General features: G+C 44.1%; 1 protein-coding gene across 1 annotated transcript in view; it reads right to left on the bottom strand.

The window, feature by feature from the left end:
• The window catches only part of SNX7 (sorting nexin 7), a 139,616-nt gene extending 120,320 nt beyond the window's left edge, over positions 1 to 19,296 (bottom strand). The window contains exon 1 of the mRNA XM_088443946.1: positions 19,049 to 19,296. Coding sequence (XP_088300072.1) covers positions 19,049 to 19,183 — 135 coding nt within the window. The 5' untranslated portion in view covers positions 19,184 to 19,296. The remainder of the gene's footprint in view (positions 1 to 19,048) is intronic.
• Positions 19,297 to 20,366: the final 1,070 nt, after the last annotated feature.

Genomic DNA, 20,366 nt, shown 5'->3' with positions numbered 1-20,366 from the left:
TTGACTAGCTGCGGCCACACCCCGATTGGTGTCGGCTGATTCTTCCTGATCCCTCGCAATGGACCAGGTCTGCACGGTAGCTTGGCAGAGGGCTTGAACTTGGAGACACGGACCTCTTACCCAGAACAGCCAGAGAACGGAATAGCGGTTGGCGCAATTCTGATGGTCTCAGGATTGAGATACAATTGAAGTCAGGCAAACGGTGTTTTATTGCTCAATGTCTTAAAGAAGACTCAACCTTCCGAATGAAGGGGTACATTATATTGCATACAGGAATCTTATCAGCAGTTCTTCTCCACAAGGGATTTTCAGAGATGTACAAACACAGGGCTCACAGTCCCTCTTTTTGATATAATTTTTACACACAATATCACAGGGGGGTAAATCCGCCCTGGGTACGACTCAACCAATCATGCTGTCTCACATAATATAATTTAACGACATATTACATTTCAAAGGAAATAGTAAATTACATTCATCCTTCCCAATGGAAGTATCAATCAGTTTGGCATTCCCAACCTTAAAACATTCAGTGACATCCAAAAGGTTCTGAACAACAAACAAATTGTCTTTTCAAAGGAAGTGCTGTGACTGAAGGGTTTGGCTATATGACACCATTCACACCTTCACACAGAAACCTTCCAGCCAGAGTTCACTGACCACAACAGGTCTTCCTATTCATCAGACCTCCTGCTAAGACAGTGTTGGCTAACCTTGACACTCCAGCTGTTATGGAACTACATAACCCAGCATGCACTGCTACAGTTTTGCTATTAGGGCATGCTAAAACTGTGGCAGGGCATGCTTGGATATATAGTTCCACAACAGCTGGAGTGTCAAGGTTAGCCAACACTGTGCTAGGAAATCACAATCAGCATTTTCTCTACAAAATATACATTTACCATATAGTGCACAGCCTATTATACGTTGCTTCATGCACTAATGCATTGCAGGGCAGCTGCAGTGCATTACAGCAATACATATATATTTTAATACAGTTTATTATAAACCATGTGCAGTGTGCTTTTAAACTGTGTCCTCACTGGGACCGTAACTGTTTCAGCGCTTGTTGCAGTGGCTCCCAGCGTGCAGCCACACTCTACCTACACTCCCCCAGTGCAGTGGGTCCTGGCCGCGACATACAAAACATTAAAAAACACACTTATTAACACTCAGCCCAGAGTATACATTTACAATGGGCGCCTGGCGCCTTTTTGTCCTTTTAAAAATGGCGCCGCAGCACGGGGGTTTACCCCTACAGTGCCGCGGCCGCCATTCCACATGTGAGGCCGGCCTCCGGCCACAATAAGCCCCAAACTATTTTCATGCACTGTATTTATTTCATCCACAAATACTGAAATTTATTGTATTTTATTCCTATTCATTTATGTTTTTATGTGTACATTTGTTTGTACATGTTTCAATGTGTACATATATATATGCCCTGAAGAAAATGTTTGGATAAAGACATTGAAATACACAAAAAGAAATAAGTAATAGAAACCTGGCGCTCCACTGTAGGGTACAGCTTAAAATAACATCATATTCATGTACAAAAAATAGACAGTAAAGAAATGGGGTACTTATATATTCCAACTCTTTGGATAGTCCTGTAGTCCGAAAATTCTCTCCAGCCAATGGTGCATATAAAAGAAAAAGAAAATATACAAAATAGTGTTCCCTGTTTTCAAAAACAAAATATGTTTCACTTTTACAAAGAGGATAGGGCAAAAATGTCCCGAACACAATTTCTTGAGCTAATTTCACAGCCACGTGTCACAATCTAAAGACGAGAAGAACACCCAAGGTGCAGTTTCCCACTAGGTATTGCTTACATCCAAGGCTTACATCAAAAAGGTATATGGCAATCCTATAAAGGTATCTTTCATCCCCTTCACGATGTAAATATCACACTCGTCATATATCCACTATGAGATGTGTAATAGATGCTTACATGTATGCTTACATATAAATAGTGTTGTCCGTTCCTGTAGTGGTTTCTTTACGGCGATGTTTCACTGATAACAGTCTTACTTCACGTTTGTGTGTAAGAATCTTTTATTAAACGTAAAAAAACTCACCAAAAGTACAAAATTACACAAAAAATTCCTTAAAATAATGTTCTTGTACCAGAATGTTGTTAAGCAATAACTTGCTCCCAATCGGTATGCACCAATAAGGGGCCCCAATATGGTTCCTACCGTAGGAGGAAGTATGCTGGTAACAAGTAGATCTGTTCTTATAACACCATACCACCGATGCGTTTCGACGTAGACCGTCTTTTTCAAGGTGATGATGTTACTGTGTTCTACTATGATATTTATACCTGATAAGGTCCCGCCCTACTTCAAAGCCAAGTGTTGATAGGGCAACATTTGATATACTTAAAACTCAATGATGGACAATTATAAATCATAAGTTTTCAATAAATAATTAAAATGCATACTGCATATATACTAAATGAATCAGCATAATTAAAATTAGATCTATTTATCAAAAGCGTAACCATGGTTACCCGATGCGGCAGCCAATCATGTTGATCTTTTAGCTTGATACTAGGGGATCTTCGATTTGGTCTCTAGTGGTCAAAACAGCGCATTCCCGGTGATACGCACATATCCACCGGAAGTGCGTGTCCACCAAAAGTATCCCCATCCTATGTTAGTTCCAGCGGTGATGCACATCCGGCCTGCTCAACGCGGAAACCGGAAGTGTTACACCGCCGAACAGTGCCCCATCAACTTAACCATCTTGCTAAGAGAAGAAAATCCATAAAGAGATTTGTTATACTCCTACAACAAATAATGTGCTCTTCACCAATAAGCCACTTCCAGAAACCCACAATTCCACTTTTTCTGTGAATATATACGTCACCGAACAAGTCTGTTCTTTGGCTTCTAAACCATAGTTGCCTATACTCCCACATCTTGAGGGAGACTCCCAGATCAATGTAGAGTCTCTCAAAACCCCGGAAAGTTAATTAAAATCCCCACATTTCCCTTCCCTGCGGCAGTGTTGTCTCACTCATTACAGTCACGGAACGGCTTACATGGTAATAACCTGTGAGCATCCTCTAGCTGCTGCAGGTGACCACCAGGGGGAAAGCATAAGTCAGAGAGGTGTCCAGTATTATAGAACTCCGGCAACATGACTCCTCTAGATATCCCGCCACAAAGGCTCATCGCCTCTAACTGAATCAAACCTATATAGCAGTATTATACGTACTATGATATATATGAGCTAACAAATATTTTAAAGGGTATGTATTCATTATGTCGATATTCAGAATGTTGACATTGTCAACATGTTGACAGTAAATACCACACCAGTTTAAAGATTTTACCCTATGTACTCATTCATTTCCTTGAAAAACATCACGTCCCAAACACATCACCATCACTTCTACCCATCAAAGATGTTAGAATCACATTGGTTGCCCCATCCTGCCATCTGGTGAAGCCTGCAAAACTGCATCAATTATTTCCCAGCAACCTCCCAGGTCGCCAATATCTGACATCACCATGCTAAGCAGGAAAAGTCAGTATCGCATCACTACCCCACTTCAGCATGTCAGACAAACAACAGATTCTGCTACCCATAGGCAAACGCAGGGGGGGTTTCCGCCTGCCTGGAAACCCCCCTCCCCAGCCCACAATAGAAATAGTAATATAATAGATTGTTACATGTTCTTCTCAGTATCACAAATTAAATATTTAGCACCACCTGTGGATCTTTTAACATGTATCAGCCAGTAATAAATAACCTGTGCACCAACTAGAAGATCTGGAAAACATGCACTGCTATAGAGCCCAGTATGTACATATATGCCCAGGGCAGTGCTAGGTTCTTCTGCTGCTCCCCCAGACTCCCGGACTTGCTACAATAGTCTGGATTGGTGCCCACATCTAAAATAAATATATTCAGCTCAGGCAAGATGGCATACTGCCGAATCTAATGGCTTACTGTGATCACTGGTCCTGTATATGCTGGAATTAATACACACAATACACTTTGTATGACGCTTATTAAAGCTGGTCAAGCACTAATTCTGCCCTCTGCATTGACTGGCCACACTCACTCTAAAATTAAGCATTTGAAAACCCCCCTCTGGAAATCCTGCGTTTGCCACTGCTACCCCTACTTATGGTCTTGGCTCACAGATGCGAAACTGAGATCTAGACAAGCACTTCCCGATTATAAATCAACCAATTTTGGCTTTTAAATACTAATCTCGAATATATAGTAGTTTCCAAAGAATTTGTATTGAGTAAAAAACTATTAGAAACATACGGTATACAGAAAAATATTGTACAATTGGTCAGTAACAAACATTTAATAGCTGGCACTACCACTAGAGATGAGGGCACAGGTGAAACCTATAGCAAATGAACCAACGAATCACAATTTCTCCCTATCATACATATCTCATACGCACACTAATGCATCACAGATGAAACTTTTGGAGAAAATGACCAAACCATCTGTTGGTTACAAGCTGCTCAATCTAAACAGACACTGAAACTGTGTAGCTGGTGTGTATACGTCTGCTCCAGTTACTTGGCACTGCTCTGTAGGCGAGGATCCCTCCCTTTCCTGTCACATCAGCAGCAGAGGTAAACTTTGGAACAGTGAGGATCTAGCAATGCAGAACAAAGTACAGAGAATGAATTAAGGATAAGATATCCTGGCATTTAAGCCCTACCCAATGACTACAAGCTGCACAGATTCTCAATGGAGGTCACAAGGGAAAAGCTGCCACATCTATAGATTAGACACAATAACATTTGAAACTAAACTCACAGGGGTGTGGTAAAGATATTAAAAAGAAATGTATCAAGTGTTGTAAAGAAAATATAAAGTTTTGGTTTACAGCTACTACAAAGAAACTGTATGGAAATTGTTATAGCATATTTTCCAGAATGAGCAGTCATTACTGAAAAACAATCTTGTCTTTATATTTTACTTAAGCTGGGTACACACTAGACCAGTGGTTCCCAAACTGTGCGCCGTGGCACCCTGGGGTGCCTCAGGACACTTGCAGGGATGGCTCAGGTTGGTGGTCCAGCACCAAATAAAATTATTTCTGGTCAATGTAATGTAAATATGTGGACAAACAGAAGCTCACACCTGTCCACCACCACATAACCAAACCTAAGGATGACAGATAAGCACAATTTACTTCACTGTACTACTTTACCACATTTTTCTGAATTTCTCAATAACAAACTTTTGGCTTAGGGGTGTCGTGAAAACAAAGCTGCTACTCTAGGACGTGGTAATTCAAACAAATTTGGGAACCACTGCACTAGACTATGTATCAGTGTTCTCCCCAGGCTGCTTTTTGCGGGTGCACCACGCGGCAGGAAACAGCCTACCACCTGGCACTTTGGGAGCCTGCAAGTGGGGACAGTATCTGGGAGCTGTATAAAAAGGACCAGATCCTACAGACTTTGCAGTTTTTTCATAATCAGAAGACTGGGCCTCTAATAAGAAGGAGAATTAATATATAAAATGTTATTTCAAATCATTATAAGGTCAAGGTTTAAAACATTTTATTATTGCGAAGGCCCCCACCCGGCTACTTCTTGATGCCACCCGGCTGGAAAAGTTTTCTGGGGAGAACACTGTAAATCGTTTGTACGGGATGGGTACAGGATGCCGGAAAACTGACGCCGGCATCCCAACAGGTTTAGGATACAGACACCTGTCGGTAAGTATCCTAATCCTACTCCTACCCCTAACCCTCCCTCCCTTGAACAAACCTTACCCTCCACCCATAGTGCATAAACCTAAATCTCCCCCCTAGTGTCTAATCCTAACTCACCCACCAACCCCACTACTTACCGTCGGAATACCGATGGCTGGGGTGCCGGGGTTCTGACGGGTGTCCGGATTCCGACACCAGCATTCTGCACACCGGCATCCCGACAGCCGGGATTATGACTACATGGTCTCTATCTGAACACCCGCAGGGCCTCTAAGTGGCAGCATGATAAACATGCTGCGGCTGTTTGGGGGCTCGGGATGGGCGAGGCCAGCCAGTGTTCCCAATAACAGGGGTATCGTTGGTTTCCTGGGAGTGGAAGATCAGGGTCTGCGTCTTCTGCTGGTCATCCTAAGTAATGTATACCCCACATTAAAGAAAATACCACACCATTTTTCTAAAATCATATCTGATAACCTAGGACCTGAGTCAGACGCAAAGTGCCGGCACATGCGGACCTCCACGGAGTGGCGTAACTTCAACCCAGTTGCCCGGGGGCGAGATCGATATTGTCTCCACCCCCCCTCCCCATTGCTCTTTGACTTCTCCTATAAAAATGAGTTGCTTCATGTGACAGTACTGCCCTTCTAATTACAGCCATTCTCCACTCGTATTCGCCCACGGCGGCAGTTCATGTGACTTTGGACGGTTTATATGAAGCATGTACAATCTCAGACAATGACGCATGCACAGTAATGTAAAAGGTGCTCATTCCATCTGCAATTGCGGCTGCGTCCGGCTCAGAATGACCTAACGCAGAGGATGTTAATTGTTTACTGAAATGTTCCATACGGAATTCATTTAGGTTTTAATAATAGGTTGATGCTTGTTTTTAACACTATTGTACATGTGTGCGTGGGTGTGTGTATTAACATTTTAAGGGGTTTCTAAAGTAATTCTCTAGTAATTGTATACACTCCTTGGTGGCGAATATATATTTGTGTACCCCGGTTTTCCTTAAATAATAAATTACACTTTGTGCAGCAACCGCCATTAAAACTCCCACCAGGGCAGCTCACTACAGACACACACTGCAGAGAAGGAACTGGGCAATGTATTATTTCTGCAGTCAGCAGCTGCGTCTTGCCTAAAATAAAAAAAGACAGCAGCTGCAGCAGGGTCCAGACGGAGCGCCTCCTTATTTGCACGCTACCCGTGGCTCCTCTGTCATAGTCTGGAACAAGGAGCAGGGATGTTGGAAGCTGGGCAATGGAGGAGGGGTGTCGCCTCCATTGTCTCCGGCAGTTCCGCCCCTGCCTCCACATCTGCCAACTTACTACCTAATGTTAATGCAAATTATCCAGCTGCAGATGCTTCACTCCCCCACCCGTTTCCCTGCCACAGCCATAACCATCATCATTAGTATCGGCACTTACACCACCCCATGCTGGGTGCCAAAGATCTGTTTTAAAAAGGCATCCCTTCTCCGTAAGCACACCTGAAATGGGCGTGAAAGTCTGGCTACACACACACGACACCCCAATGTGAAGGACCTATTCCGTACACCAACATAATTGCCACCTAGTTGATGCCTAGAAATACCTATTCTACTGACAGAGCGATCTGCCAACGCATAAAGTGAGCCATCTGCTCTCGTGTCCTCCCTGAAGGTGTGTAAGCATGGTGTGGCGTATGCGCAGTCTGCATTTGCCTTTTGTGGCGCATCCGCAGCTTGCGGACAATAGCGAGAAGTGCCCATTTATGGACTTTCCTCTGACTCAGAACCAGGCACTTCATGTGCAATTCTTCACTATTGTTATTGCAGAAAAACAGCACCGAAACTTAAACAAAGTACAGTACAATGAAGCAATGTTGTTATTACTAAATAAGGCTATACAGACAATGCTCTGTGCTCCAGCTGATTCTCCGGCTGAATCAGCTAGGTCTGGTGCAGCCTTTTTGAGCTTAATGGACTCATTCAATAGAGCTGACTTCACCCAAAATAGAACAATGATGCTGTTCAGATTTGCCAAATTGTCTTTCCATACCAACACTGCGCATAGATATACAGATCAATAAAACATTAAAGGTTCACTTATGCTGGCAATATATTGTTCATTCGATCGTCGAATGATATATCGCAAGTGCATCGGCGGGTGTGGACAACGTCATTCACAGACTTATCGTGTCGGCCTTGCAGCACAGCCGATGCCGATATATCTGATAAATATATCGGTGCAACTGCATGTGTGCACAGGCAACACACCAACCGGCCACACACTTGTTGCAAAGATTGCCGACACCAACATCTCAACTGGACGGGCAAATTTAAATGCTCGTCCAGTAGTGATGTCAGTCCAGACATAGCGAGCAGCCAATTGGCAAGTGTCTAACTTGCCAACTGGCCGCAAGGACGGCGGATCTATCAAATGACGGATCCGTTGTCCTAATGTGTACCCAGCATTAGGAGATGATTAGGGAATGAGACGGGATCGGGGGTGGGTGATCCAGCATTTTTCAAGCACTGGATATGCCCCCTTCTAATGCACACCGCCTGAAAAGATGGAAGGTCTATACATGCACTGACTGTGAACCAGACAGCGACGACCTAGAGAACAGTTTGTATGCACTCTAAATGCAGAGTAGCAATTGTGGTGACTCATTCAAAAGAAATTGAGGAAGATACGAGAGCTCAGACTACTATCCTTACAAAGTTACTAAAATATTCAGCTTAGAAGTATATAGGTCATAAATAACAATAAATGACAACTCCACTCACAAATCAGTTTACGTTCCATAAATCAAAAACAGGATTGTGGCCCATGGCCTACCTGGGGACCAGCATTCACCAGAACCAGCGAGTCCCCCATCTGCTTCCATTATGTAGGCCACGTGTGTGATGCCTTTATGATATAATGCTGAATCAGCAGGAGTGAGGAGAACCCTCCAATGTCTGCCAACAGAGGTACACCATCCGCAGGTAATAAATATTCTGTATTAAATGGATTTCTACTCCATAATGGGCACGATTCAATTAAACGCGAAGTGAATAGTGCCGGGAATGAGCTCCCGGAGCTATTCAATCCATCGCCATGTTAGGTCATTTAGGCGCGAGAACGGGCATTCTCCGACTAAACTTCCCGGTGCGATGCTGTTTTCCCGGCGCTAAGGGTAGAAAACAGCATCGCGCCTGGACTTTTGTCGGATTTCTGTTCACATCCCCGGAGGGATGCAAGATGAAATCCTTAGTCGGGCCTAGCAGCGCGATGGATTGAATAGCTCCGGCACCTCATTCCCGGCGCTATTCACTTCGCGTTGAATAGAATCGTGCCCAATGAATTTTCACTTTTTATTAAAATGAACCTTTAATATAGGATTACTTTTCAGCCAGCAGTAAAATTATTAACAACAGTTTGCAAATCAGTTATCTACAGTACTAGTTTCTAAATATTTTTTTAAACATTTAGAGTCGTATTCAATTCAAGTTTTCTGCGATTTGCACTTTTCGCTTGTTTTTTCAAAGTATCTGCACACTTCATAGGCAAAAACAGGCGGAAAAGTTTCTCCAGCAAAAGGCAGGAGAAGAGAAGTGCAAAATCCATATTTTGGGGTACATATGTGGGGAATTGGCTCAGAACCCTTTGGACACCTCCCCTAATAGGGCAAAAAAAAAAAAATATATATACTTAATTCACCCCCCCCCAAAAAAGCATGTAATTTTTGGGGTGAAAATTAAAATAGTGTTGGAAACTGGAAAAAAAATGGGGGCCTGGTACTTTGGGCGGACTATATGGTTGGGACAGGTGTTTTTGGGATTGCAGGAGGCTGCAGCAGGTGTATTTTTGAGAATTTTTAAATCTTCATTTTAGAGACATCAGAATATACTAGTACCCATTTTCAGGTACCCCAAATTTAACCTCGGTACTTATTTTTCAGAAAAACATCGCTTGCTATCATTTTTCCACACATATGCAAAAATGCATATAACAGCCCTTTACCCCCCCCCCCCCCAAAAAAAAAACACTAAATACCTTTGTTAGGGCTACTAGTGCTATTCTATATTGATTCCCAGGGTCACTGAAGCTTTTTATGGGGTACAGACTGTTTTCCCCCAAAAAAGGTCCTTTTCGCTAGTTTTGCTTTAGACAACACTCGCCTATCCACGTGTTTTACAATTAAATAGGGCGAAAAGTGGGGACGCGCATGGAGAAAACATTGCGGCAAATAAGGCAAATTCATTCCGCTTTCCGCCAGACAGCACTTTTCGTAGCTAATTGAATACGGCCCCGAGTATGTACATTTTATACACAGTTTTTATCTTATAAATATAGGATCAAGTAATGTATAATAAATAAATAAAACTAGAAAAGAAGAAAAAAAACAACTATAAAACTAAAAGGGTCAGTGCTGGGAGATTAGTCAGAGATGGGGAGTAACAGAGCTATATACAGATGTGAATGGGAGGGAATTCAATTGTTTGTTTGCGCCCGATCTCCCATCTAAAATGACTGGAGATGGGGGGGCGATATTCAATTGTTTTGGGGGCCCATGCCTTTTCGCGCATGTTGCGCCCAAAAGCACTGGGTTTAGACACGTAAAGCAGCAAAAACCATGCAAAGTCCTCGTTATCGGGATCATAAAGCAGTTTGAGTGCCCAAAAACCAGACTTTTCAGGGATTTGTGCTCACCACCTCAGGAGGGTGCGAGCAGAAATCTACAAACTAATCTACAATTCTAAAAACTTTACCAAAATTCATTTACTTAACAGCTAGAGGGCCTAAGGGAAGCTTTTGACTACTTACATTTCATGTTGGGTTCATTCTCAAACTTTCAATTTTCACAGTAGCTTAGTAACATTTAGACTTTGGATTAAAGCGAAAATATTTTTTTCCTATTTTGCCAACCAGCGATATTTAGTCCTACAACAGGTACAATTTTGATAAAACTTTTTCTAAAGCTGGGTACAATCCATCAAACAATATATCATTCCGTTGCGGAACGGAAAGATATAGCTCAGCGTGTATGCTTGATCTGTCGTTCATCGCATCGTCCCATCTGCTTTTCTGCACTGCAAGTGGGACGATGCAACGAACGACGCCATGCTGCATGTAGGGATATATCGTGCCATCGTACACCAAATTGTGCAGTGTGTACAGTGCGTGTGCTTTATCATAACATCGCTTTGTTCTGATGCTGGGTACACACATCCTATAGCCTAAAAACTTTGCTGAGAACATTTGTTTTTGTTCCGAGACTCTACCACCTCCCAGCCCTGAGATATTTGCATAAATGTCTGCGAACATGAAAATCACTGTCCACCATGATTTAAAGATGGCTGCCATTTCTAAAAGGAAGCAAGTAATAGAAAATAAATTGTGGCTTTGAACAATTGGCATATAGCAGTGGTTCCCAAACCAGGTTCTGTAGGTGTAGCATGGCAACTGCAAGAGTGCCACAAGTTGGTGGTCCAGTACAAAACCACATTATTTATGACCAATGGGACTGGCAAAACCCACTGTTTGTGGTCGCCAATCATAAAATATGTTGACAATTACAAGCGCAACCATGCCCTCCACCACATAACTGACCCCAAAGATGGCAGGTAAGCACAATTTTGTCACTGCATTTCTCAATAAGAAACTTTTGGCCTAGGGGTGCCATGAAAAAAATGCTTTTACTCTAGGGCGTTGTTGTGATTGGCATATAGGGTTGCTAACTGACAAAAAAAAATATATATATATATATATATATATTTTTTTTTTTTATTATTTATTTATATTATGTTTTTGTTTTGTTTTTACATGGTCAAGCAACCTGTGCTGGACCACATTATCTGGATTGACCCAGAACTACTGCAATTGCGTTGTGGATTTGGAATGCATCTTGTTCTATTAAAGCGGGTAAACATATTAGGTAAGCCTGCAATAAGCTCCAGAGGCTAGGAAAAACACAGTTACTGTCAAAGCTTTTGACATGCTCTATTACTAGTGTTCAAAAACCCTAATGGAACAGTAGTGTGTATGTGGTTGAAGTGTTGTTAAACCTTAACTTGCTACACAAGAAGTGACCAGAATGTTTTTTAAAATAGGGCTCGATTCAATTCAACACAAATTGAATAATGCCAGGCAGGAGCTCCCGAAACTATTCAATTCAGTGAGCTGTATTGTCGGGAGAATGCAGATTCTCGCGCCCCTTGTGCCTAAAACATGGTGTTTAATCGCGAGAACCGGCATTCTCCAACTAAACTGCCCGATGCGCTCCTGTTTCCGTGGCGCTAAGGGCAGAAATCAGCATCGTGCCTGGAGTTTTGTCGGATTTCTGCTCGCACCCCAGGAGGGATGAGAGCAGAAATCCTTAGCAGCGCGCTGAACTGAATAGCTCTGGGATCTTCCTCCCGGCGCTATTCAATTCGTGTTGAATTGAATCGAGACCATAATTTGCAACTATTACTACCAATTAGCTCTGCAATTGCCACTTAGTGGGGTAACGGTATAAAGTAAAAGGGGAAGGGTGCAACCATAGCCATATCCTTAGACTGAATGGTTTTCCATGGAAACCACAAAGCAATATTAAATAATTGTTTTTTGTTTTTTTTTAGTTTAGCATAAATAGGGGGAGATGTACAAAAGTTTATAAAGTGGGAAAGTTGCCAATAGTAACCAGCTTCTATGATTTTATAGAATGTACAGATACATGATAGAAGATTATTGGTTGCATGGACAACTTCTCTTGTTCTCTTTAGAAAGGTTGATACATCTCCCACATAGTTCATTTCAACAACTGTGCACAAAATATTATAAAAGGAAGAGAGTAAGATCAGGAATCCAGCATCTTCCCCAATTTACAATGCATTTTACAGTAGGGAAACTAAAGCAAATCAGGATAAGTGGTCTCAATAGTGACGTCACATATGAAATAAAGAATGCCCATGTAACGTATAACTAGGTTTGCCATAATATCCCTTTAGGAGGAGAAGGGTGGTTGCACTGCACTGGGTGAGTCGGGCCAGTCTCTGCGCATAGGTACATGGTGATAGCATCGGCGCCCGGGGTCAGTACACTCTGAAGAGGATGCAGAGGCACCGCTGGAGACTAACCAGGGCTGGAGGAAGAGCACTCAGCAGATCGACGTGCATTGCTGGTGGTCTGAGAGGAGAGGAAGGAAGACACTGCCAGCTGCAATTGGCTGAAGAGTCAAATGCAGTGATTGGCTGGGGAAACAGATAGCAAGTGATTGGCTGGGGTGCTGGAGGTGCTGCTGCTGCTTCTGGGCAGAGCCTGTCTGTCCCAGGACAGGGTGGTGGGCTGGCTGGTGTCTGGCTGGTCTGAGCTGCCTGGAGATTGAGTGAGGACTGGCGGGGCGATGACTAGATGATGAGACGACGACGCCGGCTATTGGTTGAGAAAACGCCAGCGGTTGCAATTGGCTGCTGCAGCAATGCAAACAGCGCATCCCGCAGAACCCACTCGGTTTTTAAAGTTGGGTCCCCCGATAGCCTGTAGCGCGTAAAAACGCGCATTTTGCGATCCCTGCGTGTGTACCCAGCTTTATCGAGAACAGCTCTATAATTCTCGTTTTATACCTTCGTGTCTGCTGCAAGAGCACACCATTTCGCTTGCGAAGGGGGTGTCCAATCACTTTTGTCTACATAGTGTATAACTGTATGAGACAATTTTACCCGAGTGTAAAAGTGAAGCAAAAAAAACCCCACACCCTTGTTCTAAGGCACTAAAGGTTTAGGCTCTTGTATCAATGTACATATCTGGCAATTTTAGCAACAAGAAATGATATATGGGAAAATGCACACTTTTGTGTAAATTATTAAGGTATTAGAATTACACCGGAGATCATTAACCACAAAGACCACAAGCCAAGTGCTTGTTAATAGGTAATGAAACTCCTAAATTATTACTGGTATTTGCAATAATTCCTTATCTATACACAAATATTTGCACATACACAAACAAATGGAGGTACTGTACACACAAATCCATACATTGAGATATTCAAGGCTTTTTTTTTAATAGGTTTTTTTTAGTATTTAATATTTAAGATCATTTTTCCCTGCTGTACACTAAGGCCCTGATTCAGACCCACTCGCAAGCGGCTGTCCGCTCGCAAGTGGGTCGATGGTCTGCACTGAGCATGCGCATGACGGAGGGAGCTCCGTCGTGCGCATGCGCCAGACGCGACGAGCGAAGGAAAGTCCTTCGCTCGTTGTGTCTGAACAAAGGGGGCGTGCTGTCGATGTTGATTGACAGCACGCCCCCTTTGGTGGGCGTGCCGGGGGCGTGCCTCCCTGACGGGGGCGTTCCCAAGGGAACGCCTCCAGTCAGAAGCCGGCCCACTGACATCACTAGTGATGTCAGTGGGAGTGATTTTGGCTCTGATAGAGCCAAAATCACTCCGGGCCTTGCGGTTGAAAACCTCAACCGCAGGCTCCGGCTCGCAGTTTCGATGGTCGCGATGGTCACGACCATCGCGGCCATCAAACTGCACGCTCGTATAGGCTGTGGGTGGTGACCCACAGCTATACGAGCGTCCAGGAGGACGCTCCATTTTTATGGAGGTGGCCCTCATTCAGAGCGTGCGCTCTGCTCAGAGCGTACGGCTCTGAATGAGGGCCTAAATCCAAACGCACAAACCTACCCAAGTCTCTTAAATAGAAATCACCCAGCTACCGTTAATATCCATGGATAGCTCATACTGCCTCACAACCCCAAGGTCTTCATTTCAATTCCTGACTAAGGCACTATCTGCTTAGAGTTTGTATGTTCTCTCCATGTTTGTGTGGGTTTTCTCTCACACACCAAAAACACTGATAGGTCAATTGGCTTCTGGCAAAAAAATGAATCCTACGTTGTATGAACATTTTATTTTCTAATACAGTTACTGTCTATTTTGCCTAAAAATCATATTTGTATAATCGGTGTAATGAAGTTACATATAATCAGCATGCTCTAGCACAGCCCTGGCCGTAACTAGGGGTGTGCGAATGGTGCTGTTGCCCAGGGTGCAGGGCCCTGGCTCAGCACGTTGCTGCCCCACAGCACCTGCATTTGGCTTGTAGGGTGTCAGGAACAGCACCCTGCACTGCTGCTGCAGAGCTGCCCACCTGCAGCCTGTATAGCTACCCGGAGCGTCCTAAGGACAGTCGCAGCAGTGCTGTACTTCCTGGAGTCGGCGGCCCTGCACCCTCAGTGTAAAGTCATAACGTCACATGTTCGCGCACCCTCAGTGTAACGCCACGTGTTCGCGCACCCTCAGTGTAACGCCACGTGTTCGCGCACCCTCAGTGTAACGCCACGTGTTCGCGCACCCTCAGTGTAACGCCACGTGTTCGCGCACCCTCAGTGTAACGCCACGTGTTCGCGCACCCTCAGTGTAACGCCACGTGTTCGCGCACCCTCAGTGTAACGCCACGTGTTCGCGCACCCTCAGTGTAACGCCACGTGTTTGCGCACCCTCAGTGTAACGTCATAACATCACGTGTTCGTGGATCCTCAGTGTAACGTCACGAGTTTGTGCACCCTCAGTGTAACGTCATAACGTCACGTGTTCATGAACCCTCAGTGTAACATCATAATGTCACGTAAAACACAATATAGTCACCAGAGCGCACAAAAATAGAAGGACATAAAGTGAAGATCCAATCTAGTTAGTAGTACCCCTAAAATAATAGTGTACACCGTAGCAGAATATTCAATAGATAATCAACAGTGAAAGTTCTTGCAGTTGATCGCCGTGGTCACAATGAGCTGGATTAGTTTTTATATATATCCAAGATGTATTTTTCACAAAGGTCTTCTCACTCCCATGTCACACTCGTGCATATGAAAAAGAGGAGAAAAGAGGACCTTCCTAGTGTATTACCATTTATTAAAGTAAAACATTCAACTTCAGGATGAAAATATATCCACCAAAATATAATAAAAGTGAAGGCGTACCAGAAAGTGGGGGTGTAGACAGAATACACCAAAAACGCTATAGGAGTCCTTCCTAAGAATAGGAACAGGAAATCCAAAACGACCTGTAGTGTCTCTGAAGAAGCTCCACTTCGTGGATCCCACAGTAAAGTTCTTAGCACTGCTGATGGGGTGGGGATTTCACCCACAAGAATATCCTGGTGCACTCACAGCACTTCCGTCTGATCCCCAATGAGTGACAAGCTGGATATATTTTCATCCTGAAGTTGAATGTTTTACTTTAATAAATGGTAATACACTAGGAAGGTCCTCTTTTCTCCTCTTTTTCATATTCACGAGTGTGAAAAGGGAGTGAGAAGACCTTTGTGAAAAATACATCTTGGATATATATAAAAACTAATCCAGCTCATTGTGACCACGGCGATCAACTGCAAGAACTTTCACTGTTGATTATCTATTGAATATTCTGCTACGGTGTACACTATTATTTTAGGGGTACTACTTACTAGATTGGATCTTCACTTTATGTCCTATTTTTGTGCGCTCTGGTGACTATATTGTGTTTTATATGTCTTGTTTGGGGTATTTATAGGGATTACCCTTTGACATCAGTAGCTGCCAATTGTGAAGCGCAGATTCATATATTCCAATTCTTGTTTATCATTATGTCACGTGTTATCGCACCCTCAGTGTAACATCATAACGTCATGTGTTCATGCACCCTCAGTGTAACATCATAACGCCACGTGTTCTCGCACCCTCAGTGTAACATCATAACGTCACGAGTTCTCGCACCCTCAGTGTAACATTATAATGTCACGAGTTCTCGCACCCTCAGTGTAACATTATAATGTCACGAGTTCTCGCACCCTCAGTGTAACATTATAATGTCACGAGTTCTCGCACCCTCAGTGTAACATTATAATGTCACGAGTTCTCGCACCCTCAGTGTAACATTATAATGTCACGAGTTCTCGCACCCTCAGTGTAACATTATAATGTCACGAGTTCTCGCACCCTCAGTGTAACATTATAATGTCACGAGTTCTCGCACCCTCAGTGTAACATTATAATGTCACGAGTTCTCGCACCCTCAGGTTAACATTATAATGTCACGAGTTCTCGCACCCTCAGTGTAACATTATAATGTCACGAGTTCTCGCACCCTCAGTGTAACATTATAATGTCACGAGTTCTCGCACCCTCAGTGTAACATTATAATGTCACGAGTTCTCGCACCCTCAGTGTAACATTATAATGTCACGAGTTCTCGCACCCTCAGTGTAACATTATAATGTCACGAGTTCTCGCACCCTCAGTGTAACATTATAATGTCACGAGTTCTCGCACCCTCAGTGTAACATTATAATGTCACGAGTTCTCGCACCCTCAGTGTAACATTATAATGTCACGAGTTCTCGCACCCTCAGTGTAACATTATAATGTCACGAGTTCTCGCACCCTCAGTGTAACATTATAATGTCACGAGTTCTCGCACCCTCAGTGTAACATTATAATGTCACGAGTTCTCGCACCCTCAGTGTAACATTATAATGTCACGAGTTCTCGCACCCTCAGTGTAACATTATAATGTCACGAGTTCTCGCACCCTCAGTGTAACATTATAATGTCACGAGTTCTCGCACCCTCAGTGTAACATTATAATGTCACGAGTTCTCGCACCCTCAGTGTAACATTATAATGTCACGAGTTCTCGCACCCTCAGTGTAACATTATAATGTCACGAGTTCTCGCACCCTCAGTGTAACATTATAATGTCACGAGTTCTCGCACCCTCAGTGTAACATTATAATGTCACGAGTTCTCGCACCCTCAGTGTAACATTATAATGTCACGAGTTCTCGCACCCTCAGTGTAACATTATAATGTCACGAGTTCTCGCACCCTCAGTGTAACATTATAATGTCACGAGTTCTCGCACCCTCAGTGTAACATTATAATGTCACGAGTTCTCGCACCCTCAGTGTAACAACATAACGTCACGTGCTCATGCACCCTCAGTGTAACAACATAACGTCACGTGCTCATGCACCCTCAGTGTAACAACATAACGTCACGTGCTCATTCACCCTCAGTGTAACAACATAACGTCACGTGCTCATGCACCCTCAGTGTAACGTCATAACGTCACGTGCTCATGCACCCTCAGTGTAACGTCATAACGTCACGTGTTCGTGCACCCTCAGTGTAACGTCACATGTTCATGCACCCTCAGTGTAACTAACGTTACGTATTCGGAGCCAGGCCAACACAGGATACAAAGTTGCCCTGCTCCTGTACTGCCCTAATATTATAGCATAGCAATTATACAAATAATATTTTGAGGAAAATCAGTAATGATCATTTATGTGTATACAAAACATACTACTGAGATATCAAGTTCTACAAGGCATCCAACTGTCTTGGAGGAAGTAGTTAGTCCACAGGGTAACTCAAGCATATTCTAAACATCTGATTATTATTGTCTACTGATAACTATTCTCATATTGAAATTCTTATGACTCAGTATACAATATCTAATTTACTCCGAAACACACCCTGCATATTCAGCACTCTGCACAATGCATCAGACAATTTAACACTGGCATTATATAAATGAACAATAATAAAAATCCCTCTACAGCAGGAAGTTTCTCTATGGCTATAAATAAATACATATTTTGGGGGGCATTTATAGCTTATCCCAGAACCTATAGTACACACGAAAGCAGCAATGAGCATAGACTGCTAAATCAATGCTACACTGATCACTTATCCATGTCCATGTACAGTAGGTACAGAAAGCAGTAAACATGTAATTATTACAGATTACATTTTTCAGTAACCATAAGTCAACATTCACTATGTAAACATTCATAATGTCAACACCAGAATGTTATGTTATATCAACAGTGAAAATTATGTTACAAGTTGACACTGTACATGTCGACATACTGTACATGTCAACAGCCGACATAACGTATGTATCTCAAATTTTTCTAGGTCTTCTGCAAACATTTGTTGCTGCCCATTATAACCATGGTACCTATGTAACACTAGTCACTGCCAAGCAGATGCACATCCCCATGCCATGGTGACCTGTGGGAAGAGTGCCACCTTTCCAGCCTCTGCCTCATTAACAGGTATGGCCAGTCACGGGTATGGGGGAATGTAATGCACATAATAAGTATGGGATCGCTCAGCAGTTAGCAGGACAGTATACAGTAATTACAGCACGCCTTTGTCCCAGGCAGCACAATGGGATGACCCTGCATTTAGCAGATCACAGCTGTGCTGTCAGGGGCTGCTGGGGGGGGAGCAACACAATGTAGCTCTATGCACAGCGTAGTATACACAACTCAGATAACTTTTTGTAGTGACATGAAGTTTGCCCCCGGTCTCCCTCCCGTTCCTCTACCTTGCTGAACACCTCCAGGTCATCGTCCTCATCAAACCGCAGGGTGTCCGGGGAGAGCGGCAGTGGGGTGAGCAGTGCGCTGTTCCCAGGGGTGATGTAGGCGGGAGACACTGGTGAGCTGGACTCCGCTTCCATCGCTGCTACCCTGTGTCCGGCTGGCGGCTGCTGGCACAGTTGTTCTCTGCTCGTCTGACAGCAGGGGGCGCTGCGTCCCCCTCCCCACTCCTTCCCGATCGAGGCTACTGCACATGACCGGAATTTCCGTAGGAAGTTTCCCGTTGCTCAGCAACCAAATGTAGCTTTCTAGCTGAGGCTGCTCAAACGTGAGATTAAAGTGATTTACCGGGATAGGCAATGACAAGCACTCCAGTTGCTGGGGCACTATACATCCCAGCATGCTTTGCCATAGTTTAAGCATGTCCTAACAGCCAATTTGTGTCAAGGCAAGCTGAGATTTCTAGTTCCACAGCAGGTGGAGAGCCACACGTTACCTACTCCTGTTATAGATAGGGATAGCACATTAACATACATTACGTCGTTTTCAGGGATAATTTGCATCTGAGCTATTTCATCTAAGCCAGTGATAGGCAATCTCATACACTTTGGGGGTCGCATTGGACGGCCCTCTAACCTTGAAGAGGGGGGAGGCAATCGGGAAGCCGACTATCTAAATACCGGCAGCCGGCTTCCCGACTGTCTTATCCCGGCAAGGGTGAAATGCCGGGCGTCTAGATGTAGACGCCCGCAATTCCCCAACGCCGGGCGCCGCGAGCGGACAGCGGCGGGGGGAGGGTTAGGTTTAGGGCTCCCGGGGGGACTTAGGGTTAGGCACCCCCCCGGGAGGGTTAGGCTAGGGGGAGGGTTAGGGTTAGGCACCCCCTACGGGGGACTTAGGTTTACGCAGCGGGGAAGGGGGTGGTTAGGGTTAGGCACTTAGAGGAGGGATTAGGGTTATGCACCCCTAAGGGGGGTTAGGTTAGTGGATACTTACCTATTGACGATCGGGATTTCCAGCACTGTCGGGCTTCCGCTGCGTCGCACTCTGCTCCTGTCGGGCTGCCGCTGACGGGAATGCATCAGCGGTATTTCATACCAATTCCGAAGAGGGAAGCACATTACTCTAATGGAGCATACACACGGTCAGATTTGTCAGATGTGTAAAGGTGCATACACACTACACGATATGCTCCCTGAGCGATATCGTGTAGTGTGTCCCCGGCAGGCTCTGCTCAATGTCGTTCATGACATTGAGCACAGCTGCTGAACGATATCATTAACGATATCGTTCAGCGCCGGGCTCTCTCCCCCATTCCTCAAC

This window comes from Taudactylus pleione, unplaced genomic scaffold (assembly GCF_031769625.1).
Source record: "Taudactylus pleione unplaced genomic scaffold, aTauple2 ptg000341l, whole genome shotgun sequence".
Lineage (NCBI taxonomy): Eukaryota > Metazoa > Chordata > Amphibia > Anura > Myobatrachidae > Taudactylus > Taudactylus pleione.
Note: the sequence above shows the minus strand (reverse complement) of the source record. Positions and strands in the feature narration are given on the sequence as shown.